Source organism: Callithrix jacchus, chromosome 8 (genome assembly GCF_049354715.1).
Source record: "Callithrix jacchus isolate 240 chromosome 8, calJac240_pri, whole genome shotgun sequence".
NCBI classification, from domain to species: domain Eukaryota; kingdom Metazoa; phylum Chordata; class Mammalia; order Primates; family Cebidae; genus Callithrix; species Callithrix jacchus.
Window position 1 is genome coordinate 138,480,376 of NC_133509.1, and position 19,122 is coordinate 138,499,497.

The window sequence follows — 19,122 nt, forward strand, 5'->3', positions numbered from 1 at the left end:
CTGGGGAGAGATAAGAACGAGCATTTTAAAAAGGTTCACTTAAGAGACAGGATTTTACCATAACAGCACTGAAACTTTATAACTCTTATTTTTCCTGATTGCTTAAAAAGGGTGCCATGGTCAGGAATTTTCTTTGATACGGTTTCATAATTATATTCACTTTCTCTCCATTCTGAGACTTTTCTATAAGAATATTCACTTTAAGGCTGGGCGTGGTGGCGCAAGCCTGTAATCCCAGCACTTTGGGAGGTCGAGGCGGGTGGATCACGAGGTCAAGAGATCGAGACCATCCTGGTCAACATGTGAAACCCCGTCTCTACTAAATATACAAAAAATTAGCTGGGCACAGTGGCGCGTGCCTGTAATCCCAGCTACTCAGGAGGCTGAGGCAGGAGAATTGCCTGAACCCAGGAGGCGGAGGTTGCGGTGAGCCGAGATCGCGCCATTGCACTCCAGCCTGGGTAACAACAGTGAAACTCCGTCTCAAAAAAAAAGATTCTTTCCTTGAGTCTTTCCTCTGTAAGTTCTCTCCCTCAGATCATGTGTTCCTGGTGATCTTTAATTTGCATCTGTTCCCTCTCATTTATCTGCTTTCTTCTCTGTGTGTTCTGGATGCCATGCCCTTCTGTATGATTTCTGATAATTTTGTTTCATTAGGGGAGTCATAGTACTTGTCCAAATGATTTGTTCTTAACTTCTCTTGCCTGTGCTGTTTGATGTATGTGCCTTCCTGTGTGTTTCATCTGTCAGGTTCCTTCAGTGCTTTGGGTTGTTTTCCTTTCCATTTTTTTCTTGATTTCATTGCCTGTCTCTTCTAATCATTTCCACTCTTCTTTTATTATAATAAAACTCCGCTTTGGCAAGCTAATAGTCAAGAGAAAGAGCTTGCTCCCTACAGAGCATTTTATACTCCTCTTGCTATTTCTGAGTTACCAGTTGTCTTCCTGCTGTTGTATGCACACCACCCAGATCCAAGATCTTTTTCTCCAGTGGAGACTGCTGACCTGCATCAATCCAAGGATGTTTAGATGATGTAGCCCAGGCCAGTCCCTTCCAAGTGCGGTGAACTGTCCCCAAAGCACACGAGGCTGGTTGTGCTCTGCAGAAAGCCCATACTCGCCAGCGGGACCCAAGGAACACTAGAACATCCCAGAACATTCAGCTTTGTTTTTAACTACTGTGCAGCTGCAAAAGGGAAATACTGGCTCAGGACCGGGGAGTTGTAGTTCTCTAATCCAAAGAAATCAGTATTTGGCCAAGTACAGTTTTCAGGGGGATACCCCCCGCGACTGGGTTTCTGCAGGGTGTGAGACAAAGAGAATGAATACCGCAGGATGGGTACTGGTGGGAAAATTAGCTGGAAGCGCAACCTTGGTTACCAGTTTGGTGCTCAACATCTCATTACCAGGGTGAGAGTGGAGCCACAATCTGCCTTCGAGAGGTCGGGTTCCATCTCTCTACTTTTATTTAATGGCAAAACCATACAGCAAACTCATGGCAAGCATGCCAGCAGGTCTGGGAAAGCCAGCCCGTTACATGCAGCAGTGGGGACACAGATCCATACACACTCCTTTTCCTCACGGCCCTTGGAGCCTTGTCCTCTGCAAAGGGAAGTGTAGGCTCCTCTGCAGCCAGCCCGAGAGCCTTGCGTCTTGAGCCTGAGCCTGTGCAGACTGGCCTCTGTGATGGCTGCTGTCCCTGGGTCTGAGTGGCTGTCTTTCCACCCTTAACTTTCCTTATCCTTTAAGGCTCAGCCTACCATTCATCTCTTTTCAGAAAACTCTCTGAACCCTCTCCAGGGCTCCCCTAGCACTTGTCATAGATTAATTGTTTTAGAGACATAGAAGATAGCTTCTGTATTTCTATATCCAAAATGCCTATTGTAAGAAAGGGAAAAGAAATCTCTCAAAGTACTTATCTATGCTAAACTGAATCTACATTTATTTATAATTTTTTTTAGTAAGTCTTCTCCATCAAGAATGCAGAAACATCAAGCCCAATGATACAGTTTGAAAAATAAGAGAACACAGAAACATAGCTGTCCTCTCTGCCATCTGCTATGGATTGCTTCCCTGGTACATGAAGCATTTATTCTCTGCCCTCACTGCCCACTGATAGGGACATTCTGCTTTGCTCTATTCTCCCCCGTACTTGTGGGGAGATGGGAGCATGTGAGCAGCAACAGTCAAAGCACCGTTCCTCATTGCAGAACCGGCGCAGACCAAGCTCTGTCTCCAGGGAAAGCGTTCTGATTACCATACAGACCTAGCCACACATTTCTGTTGACAGAGTGGCCAGTGGTCTGTGAGAGCCACCTCAGCCTGGATGGAGTGTGGTGTTAGCCTGGCCTGCGGAGGCCTTTTACGGGAAGGGCCAGGTCATGGGAAGCAGAGCTGCTTGAGATGGAAGAACTCTTTAGAATTTTATAGTTCCAAAAAAGTATGAGAGAGTTAAAATATATTCAAGCCAAAACATCAGCCTTTTAGTCCTCTAGATTATGTGCCATTGGTAGTGCTTGTTCCAAAGCTGATATGTAATAGTTCTGTGTCGTGTGCTTTCTTACAGTCCAACTGTTACAACCACTCTGAAAAACCTCGGGGCACTTTATAGACGTCAAGGCAAATTTGAAGCTGCAGAAACATTAGAAGAAGCTGCCATGAGGTCTCGCAAACAGGTCAGTCATACGTGTGTCCTTAAGCAGCCCATGGGAACTCTGAGTTAATGGTTCTCATTTACATGACTTTTATTGAAAACTTGATTTAGAATAGAAAATGTCAGATATTTTAGTTTGAACAAATAAAGTTATACTGTTTAAAAGAGCATGAGGCGGGACACAGTGGCTCACACCTGTAACCCTAGCACTTTGGGAGGCCGAGGTGGATGGATCACCTGAGGTCAGGAGATCGAGACCATCCTGGCCAACATGATGAAACCCTGTCTCTACTAAAAATACAAAAATAAGTTAGGCATTGTGATGGGCACCTGTAGTCCCAGCTACGTGGAAGGCCGAGACAGGAGAATCACTTGAACCCAGGAGGTAGAGGGTGCAGGCAGCCGAGACTGCACCACTGAACTCCAGCCTGGGTGCCAGAGTGAGACTCCATCTCAAAAAATAAAAGTAAAAAAAAAATCGTAATCCCAGCACTGTGGGAGGCCAAGGTGGGGAAATTGCCTGAGGTCAGGAGTTCCAGACCAGCCTGGTTAGCATGGCAAAATACCATCTCTACTAAAAATACAAAAATTAGCCGGGTGCAGTGTTGCACACCTGTAGTCCAGCTACTCGGGAGGCTAAGGCAGGAGAGTTGCTTGAACCTGGGAGGCAGAGGTTGCCATGAGCTGAGATTGCACCACTGCACTCCAGCCTGGGTGACAGAGTGAGACTTTGTCTCAAAAATTAAAAAAAAATTAAAAGAGCATGAATATGACCCCAAAAGCATGAACAGCAAAATAAAAACTAGGTCTGTTGGCTTCACCCATGTTGAAAAAAACTCTTGTGCATCTAAGAACATCATCAAGAAAGTGAAAGGGGCTGGGCCTGGTGGTGAGCACGTATAATTTCAGCACTTGGGGAAGCTGAGGCGGGAGCATCTCTTGAGCTCAGGAGTGCAAAACCAGCCTGTGAAAGGGGCTGGGCCTGGTGGTGAGCACGTATAATTCCAGCACTTGGGGAAGCTGAGGCGGGAGGATCTCTTGAGCTCAGGAGTGCAAAACCAGCCTGGGCAACCTAGTGATACTTTGTCTCTACAAAAAACAAAAAAAAATTAGCCGGGTGTGTTGGCCCATGCCTGTGGTCCCAGCTGTTTGGGAGTCTGAGGTGGGAGGGTCGCTTGAGCCCAGGAGGTCAAGGTTACAGCGAGCTGAGATGACACCACGGCACTCCAGTCTGGAAGAATGAGTGAGACTCTGTCTCAAAGAAAAAAAAAATGAGCAAAGGACCTGAATAGACATGTTTTTGAAGATAATATACAGATGACCAACAAGCACGTGCAAAGATACGCAGCATCTTTAGTCACTATGGAAGTGTTAACTGAATCACAGTGAGATGCTACTGTGTGCTCATTAGCATGGCTGTTATAAAGAAGAAAACACGCCAGGCGCGGTGGAGCACACCTGTAATTCCAGCACTTTGGGAGGCCAAGGTGGGCGGATCACAAGGTCGGGAGTTCGAGACCAACCTGACCAACATGGTGAAACTCTATCTCTACTAAAAATACAAAAATTAGCAGGGTGTAGTGGTGCGCACCTGTAATCCCAGCTACTCAGGAGGCTGAGGCAGAAGAATTGCTTAAGCCCGGGGAGGTGGAGATTGCAGTGAGCCAAAATTACACCACTGCACTCTAGCTTGGGCGACGGAGAGAGACTCCATCTCAAAAAATAAAAATACAATAATAAATAAAAGAAATGGAAAATAACAGATGTTGGTGTGGATGTGGAGAGTCAGCCGAGATTGCACTACTGAACCCTTGTGTCTTGCTGCTGGGAGTGTGAAATACAGCCACTGTGAAGTTTTATAGCCTATCTAAAAGTTAGACTCAGAATCACCACATGACCCAGCAGTTCCCGTCCCAGACACAGACCCAGAGGAATTGAACACGGGCACACACGCTGTGCAACCCAAGCCCCATCACTGTACCCCTTCATGTTTCTCTCCAGTTCCCTGCTTCCACCCTCACACCCTCCAAGGATCTACTGTTCTGATTTTTTTCCCCTACAGAGATTAAGAACTGTTTTTTTTTTTTTTCTGGCGAAGTTTAAGTATCTCAGAAATACCTAAGAAAATCTTAAGTGCTAATGGGTCAAACCGTTTTCCCCTGCCTGGCTCACAGGGTCTTGACAATGTTCACAAACAGAGGGTGGCGGAAGTGCTCAATGACCCTGAGAACATGGAGAAGCGCAGGAGCCGCGAGAGCCTCAACGTGGACGTGGTCAAGTACGAGAGTGGCCCTGACGGAGGGGAGGAAGTGAGTATGAGCGTAGAGTGGAACGGGGTAAGTACAGTACACAGCGGGCACGTGCTCCGAGAGGCACCCCCCAGTGGCGCTTGCCAGGCCTTCCTCCTGTCTCATGTGCTAGACCTTCTGCTTTTCTCAAATTAAGTGCCAATTAAGCTTTCTGTAAGTTCTTCACTTCTGCTAATACTGAAGTCTGTTATTTGTTCAAAGTGGTAATTTTCTTCTCAGGAATCCATGAAAGCTGTTTGGCTTAACTTGGAGCACTTAAATGCTGATTGAGTGTCCTGGCTATTTAAAGCATGATCCCTCTCTGGTTTCATTTAACATCGGGATCAGTGTGGCAGATAACTCACTCACTTTGTTAACTCACGCGTTTCATCGCTAACTGCAGTGCTCCTAACTTCACTGACCAGGCTCCTCTAGATTTTGTTAAAATGGGTTGAGGTGTGTTAAAGGGAGGTGCTGTTTAAGTGGAATTTGTTTTTAGAAAAGAACAGGTCAGAAGCAACAGCTTAGGTGGCTGCTCTCTTGATGTCGCGCCTCAGTCCTGAGCGCCCTGCATTTTCCCTGAGAGGGCGTCCAGGGCTTTGGGGCTGTTCAGGGTCCCCAGCCCGCTGTGCTGAGAGGCTGCACAGGCACCCCTACTGCGTTTTCCTGGTTTGCCCCTGGAAATTCCTAACCACTGCCATTTATCCAGTGGCTGCCAAAGACCATGTAGCCTTCTAGACACTTTTTCTCCAGTGAATTTTTTAACACATGGATTTAGTTTTTAATACATCAAGCTGGTGTCTTTGGTATTTTGCTTTTGTCAGGGAGCGTTGAAGGCAGAATTTGACTAATCTAGGGGCACAGTTGTTTTTCTGAAGTTGCCATAGTGCAGTTAGGTTAGTTATAATTATACAGATGTTCTGCCCTAAACAAATAAGAGTTTTGGGCTTTCTTATAATGTGTCTTAGTTTCTGAATCCTTTTATTCTTTAGGATTTGGGAGGAGGTAGCATTCTAAATAAATATTTTATAAAAAATGTTAGGAGCCAAAGTCTGAGGGAGAACATTCTCTTTGTCTTTATCTGGCAGCTTTCTGGCTTTGTTTTTTTTACTGTGCCAAGACAACCAATCAGCATCTGCTTTGTCCACTCAACCCTGGGTGGGCAGTAGCCTAAAACTGAAATACTGACGCGCAGGCTTCACCCTGGCCTGCATCCTGTCAGACCTGTGTACTGTACTCTTGGTTGCTGTTTACCTGCATGCTCTGTGTAGAAGGGCAAGTCCTTTTTCTAGGCTCCAGGAGCCGGGTGCAGATTGTGAGCCTCTGGAGTGAACTTCTGGAGGAACTTTCTCTTGGGACAGTATTTCTAGGTCCATGTTGACATGAAATCATCTGATAAAATTGTGACAATTCAGAGCTCTGTTGTCATCTTAAAGATGGACTCGGAGATGAAGGAGAACTGCTTGTACCCACTGCAGGGGATTCGTGGGCGGGTGTCCCCGTGAGGCCCGCCGGCTGCAAGTGCAGCTGCTGTAGGTGAAAGCAGCTGCTCCTCTGGTGCCTCCTGACTCCCTCCTCCCGCGCTTCCTTTCTCACTCTGGACACTTGATTGTATAGGCCACGCGCAGGCTGTGTTTCTGATGTGTCCCTTTCCTGAGCAGTATACTTGGTAGCTCTGCAGCTTTGATAGAATTAAGCCCAGGGTGCATTGGCTACGGGTGAGCTACCAAGACAATCTGAGTTTTAAATTGTCCAGTGCGGTGGTTCCTAAACTCACTTTGTACGTGGAGGCAGCCTCCTCTTCAGGCGGAATCTTAGATAAAGCGAGTGAATTCGCTGGGCGGGCAGCCGAGGCTGCCTGAGAATCTTCACAGGAAGGCCTTGGGCCCCGGCCTGATCTCCCCACAACTCTTAAGGTTCTGAGAAGGCAGAATGCTGAACTTGACCAACTTTAGATTTCATTTTCAAATTACACCTTGTTTTTTTATTTTAAATATATATATATATTTAAAGATGGGGTTTCACTATGATGGCCAGGCTGGTCTTGAGCTCCTGACCTCAGGTGATCCACCCGCCTCGGCCTCCCAAAGTGCTGGGATCACAGACGTGAGCCACTGCAACCTTTTTATTTTTTAAAACACAGTGAGGACAGCATGCACAAAGGTATTAATTTTTAATCAACTTTATTGAGGGAGAATTGGAGGCACTAAAAGGGGCCCGTTTTAAATGCTGTTTGATTTAGATAGTAACAGTGCACTCAGGGCATTAACGTTAGAACAAAGTTTCTCTTGCTGTTTCTGTTTAAGTGAAGATTTCCTAGAAAACTGTTACCACTGTAGCCACTTACTTCGTGCATCAAGAATTTTTTCAGTATTATTCAATCAAGATAAAACAGAGAAATAGGGCCGGGCGTGGTGGCTCACGCCTGTAATCCCAGCACTTTGGGAGGCCAAGGCAGGTGGATCACGAGGTCAAGAGATCGAGACCATCCTGGTCAACATGGCGAAACCCCGTCTCTACTAAAAATACAAAAAGTTATCTGGGCATGGTGGCGCGTGCTTGTAATCCCAGCTACTCAGGAGGCTGAGGCAGGAGAATTGCCCGAACCCAGGAGGCGGAGGTTGTGGTGAGCCGAGATCGCGCCATTGCACTCCAGCCTGGGTAACAAGAGCGAAACTCCGTCTCAAAAAAAAAAAAAAAAAAACAAAGAAATAAATTAGGTGTTGAGGTAGATGTTAAGACTATACCTGCGGCCAGGTGTGGTGGCTCCTGCCTGTAATCCCATCACTTTGGGTGGTCAAGTGGGTGGATCACTTGAGGTTTGGAGTTTGAGACAAGCCTGGCCAACATGGCAAAACTCTGTCTCTACTAAAAATGCAAAAATTAAGTGGGTGTGGTAGCATGTGCCTGTAATCCCAGCTACTTGGGAGGCTGAGGCAGGGGACTCCCTTAAACCCCGGAGGCAGAGGTTGCAGTGAGCCAGGATCACGCCACTGCACTCCAGCCTGGGTGACAGAGCAAGACTGTCTCAAAAAAGGAAAAAACCAAACAAACAATTATACCTGTTATCTGTAACATCAGATTTCAAATTTTGGGTTTTATAAAGGTAGCTTTATTGTTCTCGTTAGTTTTATTAGAATAATTTGTTATATATTTATAATGAGAATATGTGATTTCAATTTTATTTATTTATTTATTTTGGAGATGGAGTTTTGTTCTTGTTGCCCAGGCTAGAGTGTAATGGTGTGATCTTGGCTCACTGCAACCTCTGTCTCCTGGGTTCAAGCAATTCTCCTGCCTCAGCCTCCCTAGTAGCTGGGATTACAGGTGCCCGCCATCATCCCTGGCAATGTTTTGTGTTTTAATAGAGATAGGTTTTCACCATGTTGGCCAGGCTGGTCTCAAATTCCTGACCTCAGGTGATCCACCTGCCTCAGGCTCCCAAAGTGCTGGGATTACAAGCGTGAGCCACCACGCCTGGGTGTGTTGTGTGTGTGTGTGCGTGTGTGTGTGTGCGTGTGTGTGTGTGTGTTGACAGAGTCTCACTCCATTGCCCAGGCTGGAGTTAGATGGCACAATCTTGGATCACTGGAACTTTGCCTTCCAAGTTCCAGTGATTCTCCTGCCTCAGCCTAAAAGGCATTTTTATGCTTTTTAAAATGTTGGAAACTACTACCATAGGGAAATACATTGTGCTCCCCGTTCGGCAGTCACAGCTTCAGCAGAAGTGACTGCAGGGAATGCATGTGACAGCTTTTGATTAAGTTATGATAACAGCATACACCAGATATTGGGCTCAGTTTTTCTCAATATTCGTAAGTAACATTTGAAACAAAGAGTTACGTGGTCCAAGAAAGGGCAAGTTGGTTAATAATTGTCCCCTGTGGGCCCTGGGCGTTGGTGTCACACAACTGAGAAGGAAGGCAGGTGGTGACAAATGCTAGCAGTGGGCAGGGAGCGTCTGGATCAGAGTCTCGACCCGGAGGGTGGTTTGTCCAAGGAAGTACAGTTCTATTCTGTTTTGTTTTGTTATGTTGAGACGGAGTCTCGCTCTGTCGCCCAGGCTGGAGTGCAGTGCTGTGATCTCAGCTCACTGCAACCTCTGTCTTCAGGTTCAAGTGATTCACCTGCCTCGGCCTCCTGAGTAGCTGGGACTACAAGTGCGGGCCACCACGCCCAGCTAATTTTTTGTATTTTTAGTAGAGACAGGGTTTTACCATATTGGCCAGGCTGGTCTCAAACTCCTGACCTCATGATCCACCCGCCTCAGCCTCCCAAAGTGCTGGGATTACAGGCATGAGCCACCGCATCCATCCCATTCTCTTCTTTAAGTACACATCGTAGGGTCTGTGATGGTGGCACTTCTGTGACCGCGTTTTCATGTGATGTGTGCATATCTGGCAGCCGCTGTTGCTGTGAGTCTCAGTTGGCTCTCTCTCATGGTCTTGCCTCTGAAAGCGCATCTGCTTTCTGCACACATAAATCCTTTTCTGGATAAAACTGAGCCTCCTATAACCACTGTCCATGTGACTTCGTGTTCATGGTGTGATGTGCATGTGTCAGTCAGCAGCACGAGGTCCCCGTTGGGATGTGGGAGCCCCTTGGGCTGTCTGATCATTAAGCAGCTGTCTTTACAGTGGTCCCATGAGACACACAGAGCTGCATCACACGTCCTACATCCTAGGTGGAGCCTGAGCTCCGGAGGTCTGTCTCCTGGCTGCAGACCTTTGTCCATAGGTCACCAGCTCTGCTGCGGACTTTTGAAGCAGCCCCTCTCCGTCTTGCCCCCATGTGAAGATTTCTACACATTTCTAATATACTACATTCTTACCTAGGATTACTGGGGAATGGAATATATTGTTAGAAATAGATGAATTTTTATTTTTAAAAAGTTACACTAAGGGCTGGGTGTGGTGGCTCATGTCTGTAATCCCAGCACTTTGGGAGGCTGAGGTGGGTGGATCGCTTGAGGTCAAAACTTTGAGACCAGCCTGGCCAACATGGTAAAACCTCATCTCTACTAAATATACAGAAATCAGCAAGGTGTGTTTGTGCACAACTGTAATCCCAGCTACTCAAGTGGCTGGACCAGGGAATCGCTTGAACCCAGTAGGTGGAGGCTACAGTGAGCCAATATCATGCCACTGCACTCCAGCCTGGGTGACAGAGCCAGACTCCATCTCAAAAAAAAAAAAAAAATTACAGTAGTAAGACAACTAAAGTATGCCACAAATAAACTTAAAAAACACCAAATTATATGAAATTCTGCTGTACATAGATAACAATGACTGCCTATTTTTAAACTGTGAATACATAAAACTATTAATCCTGTTCAGATAACCCATCCCACCTTTGTAACGTGAATATTCTTTCCCAGCAATATAAAGAGGTAGACATTTCTTAAGGTGTTAGAATGCAGTGCATCCTCCCAGGCCCTGACATCCAGTTGAGTGGAAATCTGCCTGGGATAGGGCAGCTCCTGGCCTTACCCCGGTTCTCAAGGCCAAGGTGCTCAGGTGGCAAGTGCAGGGAAGTGGGCAGACTGACTCAGAGTGGGGCACACCCACTCCATTGCCAACCCAGCCCTAGGTGTCGGTCAGGGTCTGCAGAGGCTCAGGGAGGAGGAGGCAGCTGGGCCGGACCCCAATTCTGGGACTCCTGGGAGCACGCACACGCATGTGTGTGTGTCACATGAAATACTTTTGGAATCTGAGCGAAATGAGTCTTCTTGTTCTGCCAAGTATTTAGTTCAGGTGTATTATAAATAACAGTACCCGTAGTGCAGCACTGAGTGTGGAATGAACGGCAAGGGCTGCATTCTTGGTGACGCTGTGGTAGCATTTTAGCATCCTTTCTCTAAAGAGCAGCAAAAACTTGTATTTTCTTGTCCTCCCAAGATTTTTGAGGTGTTGGTAACAAGTGTTATTTTTCCATTTTAAAGATGAGAAAAATGAAGCTCGGGCTGGTTAAATGACTTGCTCAGCATCCCATGGTGAGTCCGAGCGGGCGGGGCGCAGGCCCTGCCGTCTGGTGCCTCTGTCGAGACGTCGGCTTTCCAATCTGGCAGGGCCCAGGACGCAGTGCTGCCTGTGGAATTCATTTTCTTTTGGATTATCAACTGCATGTGTAAAATGTGCTGTAGACTTTTAAAGTCTGTGATTTCCTAAAGTTTCTGAAATGTCTACAACGTGTTTTTAAGAGAATGAAAGTCATACCGTATTGTAGCCTTTATTTTGGTCCCTATGTTTTTCATTGCATAATCTCCTTACATACAGTTACTTGTAAAGTCCTTTACACCGTATCAAGGAGATTTCTAACACATCGCTAATCTTTAAAGTGTTGAAATTTACTTGGATGACCGTTGGGAATGGACCAGTCTCGATTCTGTGAGATGCACCCCGAAGCCCGGCACCTGCTTTGTGCTGGGCTGGTAGAAGCAGGCAGAAGGTCATCCCAGTCCTAAAGCCACTCACAAGGCTGCTGAGACTTGGGACCTAGAAATACTGTAAGCCAGGCTGCTATGCTGGGCCTGTTGCCTTTCCTCGCTGCGGTTTCATGTGGGTTTTCTCTCTCCTTTCTGTCTGACAGGCCTAGCTGCCCGTGACTCTCACACTGTCTCCTGCATGACGGGTGGCGCCTCCCGCAGCTTCCCTTCTCTCTCCAGTGCTGCCCGCTGTGTCTAGCAGCCCCTAGGATCTTGTCAGCGCTGCACCTCTCTGTGACTGGCCATTCCTTTCGGTGCTGCTGTCCTTTTTGGGGGGCTCCTGATTTCTGTGTACATGTAGCTTTGCCAGATATGTACTTAGTAATATAAATTGTATTAATAAAATCCATTTACTGTGTAATACACGACTTTAAAAATTAAGAGAGATAGCTGTTCACTCTGATAACAGGTAGTTAAGTGTCACACAAGGTGTTGTTGCAATGGCATGACGGTGACCTGTTGACGTAACTAAGCCTTAGAGCAAGGCATGTGCCGCACGTGCTCCGTGGTACTTAGAGCTCTGGGGGCCCCTAGCGGACTCCGGGTCTCTCTAGGATACGCCCCAGTAGCATTTGCTCTGTAGTCTGTGTGTGAAATTTGGGCATTCTGCTTTTCTCTACTAATCTTGAAGTGCTCAGTGATTTGTGTATTTGTGTCTTTCTAACTTCTAATAAACTCACTCCGACTGACCTGTGTCTTGGTGTCTGTCTGCTTGGTAGAACTCCTCAGTCTTTATCCATGAAACGCCGCATGGCACAGCTGCTGAGGGTCATGGGGTGACTGTTCATCTCACCAAGGAGTTTCTTCCGAGAATAAATGTCGCTGTATGCACATTTTCTTTCCTCTGTGTTTTTAATTTTCATGTTCAGATACTGCCAAGTATTTCACTAATTAATACCTGAATCAATTAAGATGAGAGCTGGCCACTCTCACCTCCCTACAAGGTTGTCTGAGGATTTTTAGTTATTTGCATAGAATGAGCATTTGATTTAATTTTCCAGCCACCTTTATAGTTAACATTTAATGAAACTGTTCTGTAAAACGTACTGAAGGAAACACCAACTGTTGCACTTAGACAGCTGTTGAAAGGAAGGGCCTCTGTCAGACCCAATGGTTTGGGTCCTGTACTACGTTACCCACATGCTTACATGTCTGTTAAATGTGGAAATCGATTTTGGTGATATTCCTAGACGCTGCTTTAATTTTCTTGAGACTGTGTGTGCTGGCTTTTTCTCACGATTGCAGTAGGGTTTACATTGCTTTTGGGATGTGATCACTTGTTTGTATGAGCTTCCTTATGTCCAAAGCTTTTCATGATCACTGGATTATCTTTAATGAAATTAAAAATTGATAATTTCCAGTTAAAGTACATGGTAATTGGTGGTTTCTGCAAGACTCTGTCAGCAGTGAGCTGCTGGCGAGCAGGGCGGCCTTGGTGGAGCTCTTACTTGCATCCGGTGTGGCTCTTGTGGGAGGGAGGGAGAGAACCACCTGCAGCTTCACGTTTGTTCACGTTTTTTTCAGGATGGCACTGGATCTTTAAAACGCAGTGGTTCCTTTAGCAAACTCCGGGCTTCCATTAGACGCAGCAGTGAGAAGCTGGTTAGGAAGCTGAAGGGAGGAAGTTCACGAGAGAGTGAGCCAAAGAACCCCGGGTAACTATCTCTTCCAGCTCTCCTGACTCCCCTGCACGCTGGCCGAGGGGCCGCTTCTCCTGCCAGCACAGCCGTTCTCACCCACAGACCTCAGAAAAGACACGCCAGTGCTGCCCGTATTCTCACACTGGGAGGGTTCATAGTTGCCACCTAGGTTTTTCCCAGGATAGGTTGAGAAGTAATTGGGTAACTTCCTGTTAGTGGCTAAAGAGCTAATACCCTTAAAAGAAAATACGGAATTTTTTGATTCTGTCACATGTTCTAAGAACGCTTTAGCAGTGAAATGTCGGGATTTATATTAAAGCATTGAGCATTTTGAACTTGTTTACTCTAGATGTGCATTTTTTGTTTTTTAAATTCTTTAAAAATTTTAATCTTTTAAAATCAGATTTTAGCTACGACTATATTAAATGTCATACAGTATTATAATAGGGAGAAAAGTGGTTACACATAGGATCAGAACTTTTAAGACTTTATTATAAGGAGATTTTCAAAACCTTAGGTTTTTCATATGTTCAAAAAACGATCTGAGTCATGTATTTTAGAGTCTTTTGAAAAGTAACATTTAAATTGTCAAGTAATTTGGTTCTTAGGTTGCCCTTTGTTTTTTTGTTTTTTGACACGGAGTTTCGCTCTTGTTACCCAGGCTGGAGTGCAATGGCGCGATCTCGGCTCACTGCAACCTCCGCCTCCTGGGTTCAGGCAATTCTCCTGCCTCAGCCTCCTGAGTAGCTGGGATTACAGGCACGTGCCACCATGCCCGGCTAATTTTTTGTATTTTTAGTAGAGACGGGGTTTCACCATGTTGACCAGGATGGTCTCGATCTCTTGACCTCGTGATCCACCCACGTCGGCCTCCCAAAGTGCTGGGATTACAGGCTTGAGCCACCGCACCCGGCCACCCTTTGTTTTTATATGGTGCACAGAGTTGACAGACTGCCCCGATGGCCGTGTCCAGGGTCACCTCTGGGCAGCTGCCCGTGGCTTGGGCATATTTCTCATGAGGCAGGCTTTTGCCAGCCTTTCTGTGTAACTCTGACTTTCTAAATGGTAGTGACTTTTTAAAGAGTGATTCCTAATAAAACTTATTTTACAAGTGATCCCACTCCAGGTTCTGTGAGTAGGAAATCTGATCATCTCCGGATGGTGAAACTGAGTTCTTCTGGAGAACAAGTTGGAAATATTAAAATTAGATGCCTGATCAGTTGTTTTGTTATTTTGTCTTTTTGGATTTTTTTGGTAGGGGAGGGGGAGGACAGAGTGTTGCTCTTCACTCTTGTTGCCCAGGCTGGAGTGCAGTCGCGCAATTTCAGCTCACTGGAACCTCCACCCCCCGGGTTCAAGTGATTGTCCTGCCTCAGCCTCCCGAAGTAGCTGGGATTACAGGCATGTGCCACCATGCCTGGCTAATTTTGTATTTTTAGTATGGATGGGGTTTCACCACATTGACCAGGCTGGTCTCAAACTCCTGACCTCAGGTGATCCACCCGCCTCGGCCTCTCAAAGTGCTGGGATTACAGGCGTGAACCACTGTGCCCCGCCTATTTTGTCTTTTAAAAACTGTTTTTATATATATCCACTTTTATCCCTCTCCGTGTCCCTGACAGCCTGAGCCCTTAGACTTCCTGCCTCACACAACCCAGGTGCGGGGTGGCCAGAGATATCCCAGCCCCTTGGTGATGGGGCTCGCCCTCTTGTCCGCCTTGTGTCCCCGTGCGAGTCTCCATTGTGGATGGAGACTTCTCTTCAAGGCTGCGAGAGAGGTCCAGGCCTGAGACAAGAGGAGTGACCTGGCTTTTGTAAGGAGCTTCTCATAACTGTTTTCCAGCCCGTTTCTGGAGAGGGAGTTTTAGAGGCTCCATGAATGTTCCCTCTGAAAACTCCCAGGATTTGAAGACTAGACTTCTGGAAGTTTATGGGGGCTTGGCAGCATATTACCTGTGATGAGACAGATGAACTTTGATCTGGGGGGACGGGGTAATAGGTTCTAAACTGTCTTTGGAACAATGCACTTATTTTAGAATGTTGACAGACTCCCAGAACCTAAATGTTACAGGTTACTGTCTGCCTCTCGATGAATTGTGAGATTACACATTTCTTCTGACTGCAATTTAGAGGGTCTGAGCAGTGCTGCGTGACTGATTGGTGTCCCTTCCTTGGAATGATCGGATGAGTCATGCAGGGTGCCCAGATCCCCACAGGAATTACAGGATGCCCCACAGAGAGCGTTCTGGACATCGTTTAATTCCTGGGGCGACACTGGTTGTTTGAGGTGCTTAAGTTCTAAAGCCTTGTAAGTGTAGAGGTTCTGGTGCTGAATGTTGTAATCTGGACCACACTTCCCACATGACAGCTCTCAGAGTTGTTCTCCTTTTTCGTGTTTTCTGTCTTTGCCATGATAAAAATGTCGCAGTGTGTGACCAGTCCCTGGTGTTAGAACTGTGGTCTGTGTTGACGGGGCCACAGCACTGCTAGCCTGAAGCATGTGGCATAGATGAACACACTTGGAAATTGCATACACCTGAATAATCTTTCCAAATAGGAGCAACTTTTTATCAGCTAGACGGTAGTCTCAGACATCTTTTGGAGGGTTGGTTTGGACAGAGACTCGAGGCCCCACCCCTGAGGTTCCACCTCCTGAGTGCCTGATCTTCGGAATGTGTGGTTCGGCAAGTTCCCACAGTGCTGGGGCTGCTGGCCCCAGGTCACTTTGAGAATCACTGAGCCGGATGCAGCAGGCCGGGCTGTGTGCCTGACTCCTAACAGTTACTGTACTAAAACGTTTTCAATGCCACGTGTTCAAACGAGGCAGTTCGAAAGGGTGGTAGGAAGAGATGTTGAGCTGTTCTTTCGTTTCATAAAAGGGGGTTTGAGGGAAGTTTGTGTAGCCCTTTTAAAAAACTTAACGATGGCCGGCCGTGGTAGCTCACGCCTGTAATCCCAGTACTTTGGGAGGCCGAGGTGGGTGGATCACTTGAGGTCATGAGTTGAGACCAGCCTGGCCAACGTGGTGAAACCCTCTCTGTACTGAAAATACAAAAATTAGCCAGGCGTGGTGGCAGGCGGCTGTAATCCCAGCTACTTGGGAGGCTGAGGCAGGAGAACACTGGAACCCGGGTGGGGCAGAGGTCGCAGTGAGCTGAGATCACACCACTGCACTCCAGCCTGGGTGACAGAGCGAAACTTCATCTCAGAGAAAAGAGTTAATGGACACTTAAACAATAGCAAGAATAATTGAGTATGTCAGGCGATCATTTACTTGTGATTTGGTTTGATTTTATACTTTGTTCCTGAGTGATTCTAGGTAGAGGACCACCTGTTTCGGACCTCAGCAGTGTCTGCGCAAGCTTCCTTGCGATGTTGTTCTGTCCTGGTTGGGACGCTCTGGGGATAAGGAAATTCAGGTCTTTGCTTCTGGTGCAGTTGGTCAGCAGGGGCTGGCCGAGTGTCTGCCATGTGCCAGGCGCTGTGCTCACAGCACTGCTGACACATGGGCAGGTGCTCTGGTCTCCCAGCCCCATCCCAGTGTCCTGTGTGAGGCTGTCCCTGTCACCCTTCAAGCCTGTGCCCCAGCCTCACAGCCACTGTCCTTGGCTTGCCTGGGAACTGCCACGCTGATGTGCGCTGTCCGTGTGGCATGCAGTTCACGTTCGGAATTGAAGTAAATTAAGCGACCCTCAGCATTGGTCACTTTAGCGTTAAAACGTCAGGTGAGTTCATGTTGAAAGGCATCCATGATGGCGAACAATGATAGTCGTTTTATGACTGTCCATCATTTAAGTTACAGATAATTTACAGGCTATTTCATCAGGTATTTTCAGGATATCCGATGGGAGGAAAAGTAAATATATGTATAAATTCCCGTATTTCTTTAAACGTAGAGCCATGACTTTAATTTTTCGTGTCTAAGTAGAGAAATCCTGGCTTCAGAGTTTATTTTACTAACAATAAAGTTGTTTTCCCTGCTTTTAATATAGAAAGATAAAAACAGACAGTATATTTATGCGTCTTCTTTTAGCACTGAACTTTGAGTGTCTCTTCATGATCCCTGAATGGTGATGAATCTGACATGAGCCATTGAACTCCCTTCCTGAAAATCATCAGACAGAAGGCAGAGCCTCTCTGCTCCCAGATAGTTCATCGTTTTTTTTTTTCTTTCTAAAGAGAGACAGGGTCTTGCCCTGTAACCCAGGCTGGAGTGCAGTGGTGCAATCATGGCTCACTGCAGCTGGGACCGTAGTGGATGCCACCATGCCTGGCTAATTTTTTTTTTTTTTTTAAAGACGGGGTTTCACCATGTTGGTCAGGCTGGTCTTGAACTCCTGACCTCAGGTGATCCGCCCGCCTTGGCCTCCAAAGTGCTTGGATTACAGGCGTGAGCAACGACGCTCGGCCTTAATTTTTGTAGAGATGGGGTCTCCCTGTGTTGCTTGGGCTGGTCTTGAACACCTGGGCTTAAGCGATCCCCCTGTCGTGGCCTCTCCCAAAGCATTGAGATTACACAGGCTTGAGCCACTGCGCGTAGTCTACATGAGCCACTTTTTAAAAGTGCAAGTATAAGGACACTTTGGGTTTGCATATGGTGCTTTAAAAGAAGCACTTTGCTGTGAAAGATGCAGAGAGAACTGTGGTCATTTCTCCCGGGCACTAGAGTGAGACCCAGGACTCCCATGTTACCCGAGCAAGATGAAGGCAAGGTCCTGAGGACCCCCAGTGTCACAGAGGCCTTGGAGGGGGCTTTGCATGTGCTTCCTGTTGCCGGTTGACCGATGTGCTGATCGTTTGTCCTTGCATGTCCGTGTCCGGGTTGCAGCATGAAGCGTGCCAGTTCTCTGAATGTCCTTAACGTGGGTGGCAAGGCTGCTGAAGATCGCTTCCAAGTAAGGAGCCTACCCCGAGGTGTGTCCTGGGCGGCCCAGACCATGCTGGCAGGTCTGCTGAGACCCGCGCCCAGCCCCCGCTCTGCCCCCGCTCCTGCGGAGGGCTGGGGATGCTGCTGTGTTTGTTTCTAGATAGGCGGTTGTGACCGCAGTACTTTAATATTCTGCCTAATCACTGGTGACTGAGTTATGGGCATGTTCACACCGTGAACATTCTCAGAATCGTGATGATCTCAAACTCTAAAAATAGTGTCACCTAATTATTCTGTTAAAGTACCGTCAGAGCTTGACCAGCTACTAGTTTGTATGATTAGTTTGATTCAGCCTCTACTAAGTTTATAATGATTAATAATTTGTCTACTTAAGCTGTTCAGTGTTTAAAACTATTCAAAACTTGTATTAACATGACGACTAACCTGTTGTCCCTTTGACACTAAAATCTTGAGCACTTAGTGAAGCTGTCCCGGTCTCGCACAGACACGTCAGGTTCACATTTCTCGGTACTGGCTCCCCTCCCCGTCACAGAGGCCTTTTGAGTTTTCATTGACTCAACCCTTTGTGTGGCTGTCAGCTGGTAGCCTGTGCCTGAAAGCACTGACTCCCTTCCCCCATCACAGAGGCTGAGTTTTCATCCACTCCGCCCTCTGGTGTGGCTGTCAGTGGGTGGCCGGTGCCTGTGGCTGTTCTAGAATCTGCCCGTTTCTCAGGTGCCTGGCAGCTCAAGCTGCTGGGACTTGGCAGTCCCCCGCCCCTGTGCTGGTGTTGAGAGCTCGTGTGCCAGGCACTGCCCTCGATGTTGTCCACATCCATTAATCCTCACAGACAGGCCAGCACCCTGACCTGTCCCCCAGCACTCCTGGGAGGCAGCCGCCTCTGGAAAGCTTTTCCCTAGCCCCCTTCTCAGTGGCTGCTAAAGAGGCTTGGAGGGTGCTGGACATTTTGCTTGGACCACCCCGATAATGAGAGGAAAGAGTCTCTGTTTTACAGGGTTCTGTAGCTGAGCCAGTCTTTTGCCCTCTGGTTTCTCGGAGTTCCCCCATGCCCAGTGACTCCGGGGCTCTCGAGGGCCAGCGTAGACTTAGTTGTGCAGCTGGTACTGTTAGGCTTGAGGCCATTTGTAGCTGGCCTCATTTGAAGTCCTGGTTAAGTGTAATTTTTCCATT

General features: G+C 47.1%; 1 protein-coding gene across 50 annotated transcripts in view; it reads left to right on the forward strand.

The window, feature by feature from the left end:
- The window catches only part of KLC1 (kinesin light chain 1), a 67,856-nt gene that overhangs the window by 41,850 nt on the left and 6,884 nt on the right, over window positions 1-19,122 (forward strand). For 5 of the 50 annotated variants that reach the window (XM_009006607.5, XM_078335836.1, XM_078335835.1 and 2 more), the window contains 4 exons: window positions 2,566-2,674; window positions 4,827-4,988; window positions 12,949-13,079; window positions 17,893-17,959. In XM_009006607.5, coding sequence (XP_009004855.1) covers window positions 2,566-2,674; window positions 4,827-4,988; window positions 12,949-13,079; window positions 17,893-17,959 — 469 coding nt within the window. Of the gene's footprint in view, window positions 1-2,565; window positions 2,675-4,826; window positions 4,989-10,881; window positions 10,933-11,528; window positions 12,114-12,948; window positions 13,080-17,892; window positions 17,960-19,122 lie in introns of those variants that run through there. The other 45 variants (XR_013521614.1, XR_013521615.1, XM_009006611.5 and 42 more) reach the window with 19 other exon arrangements.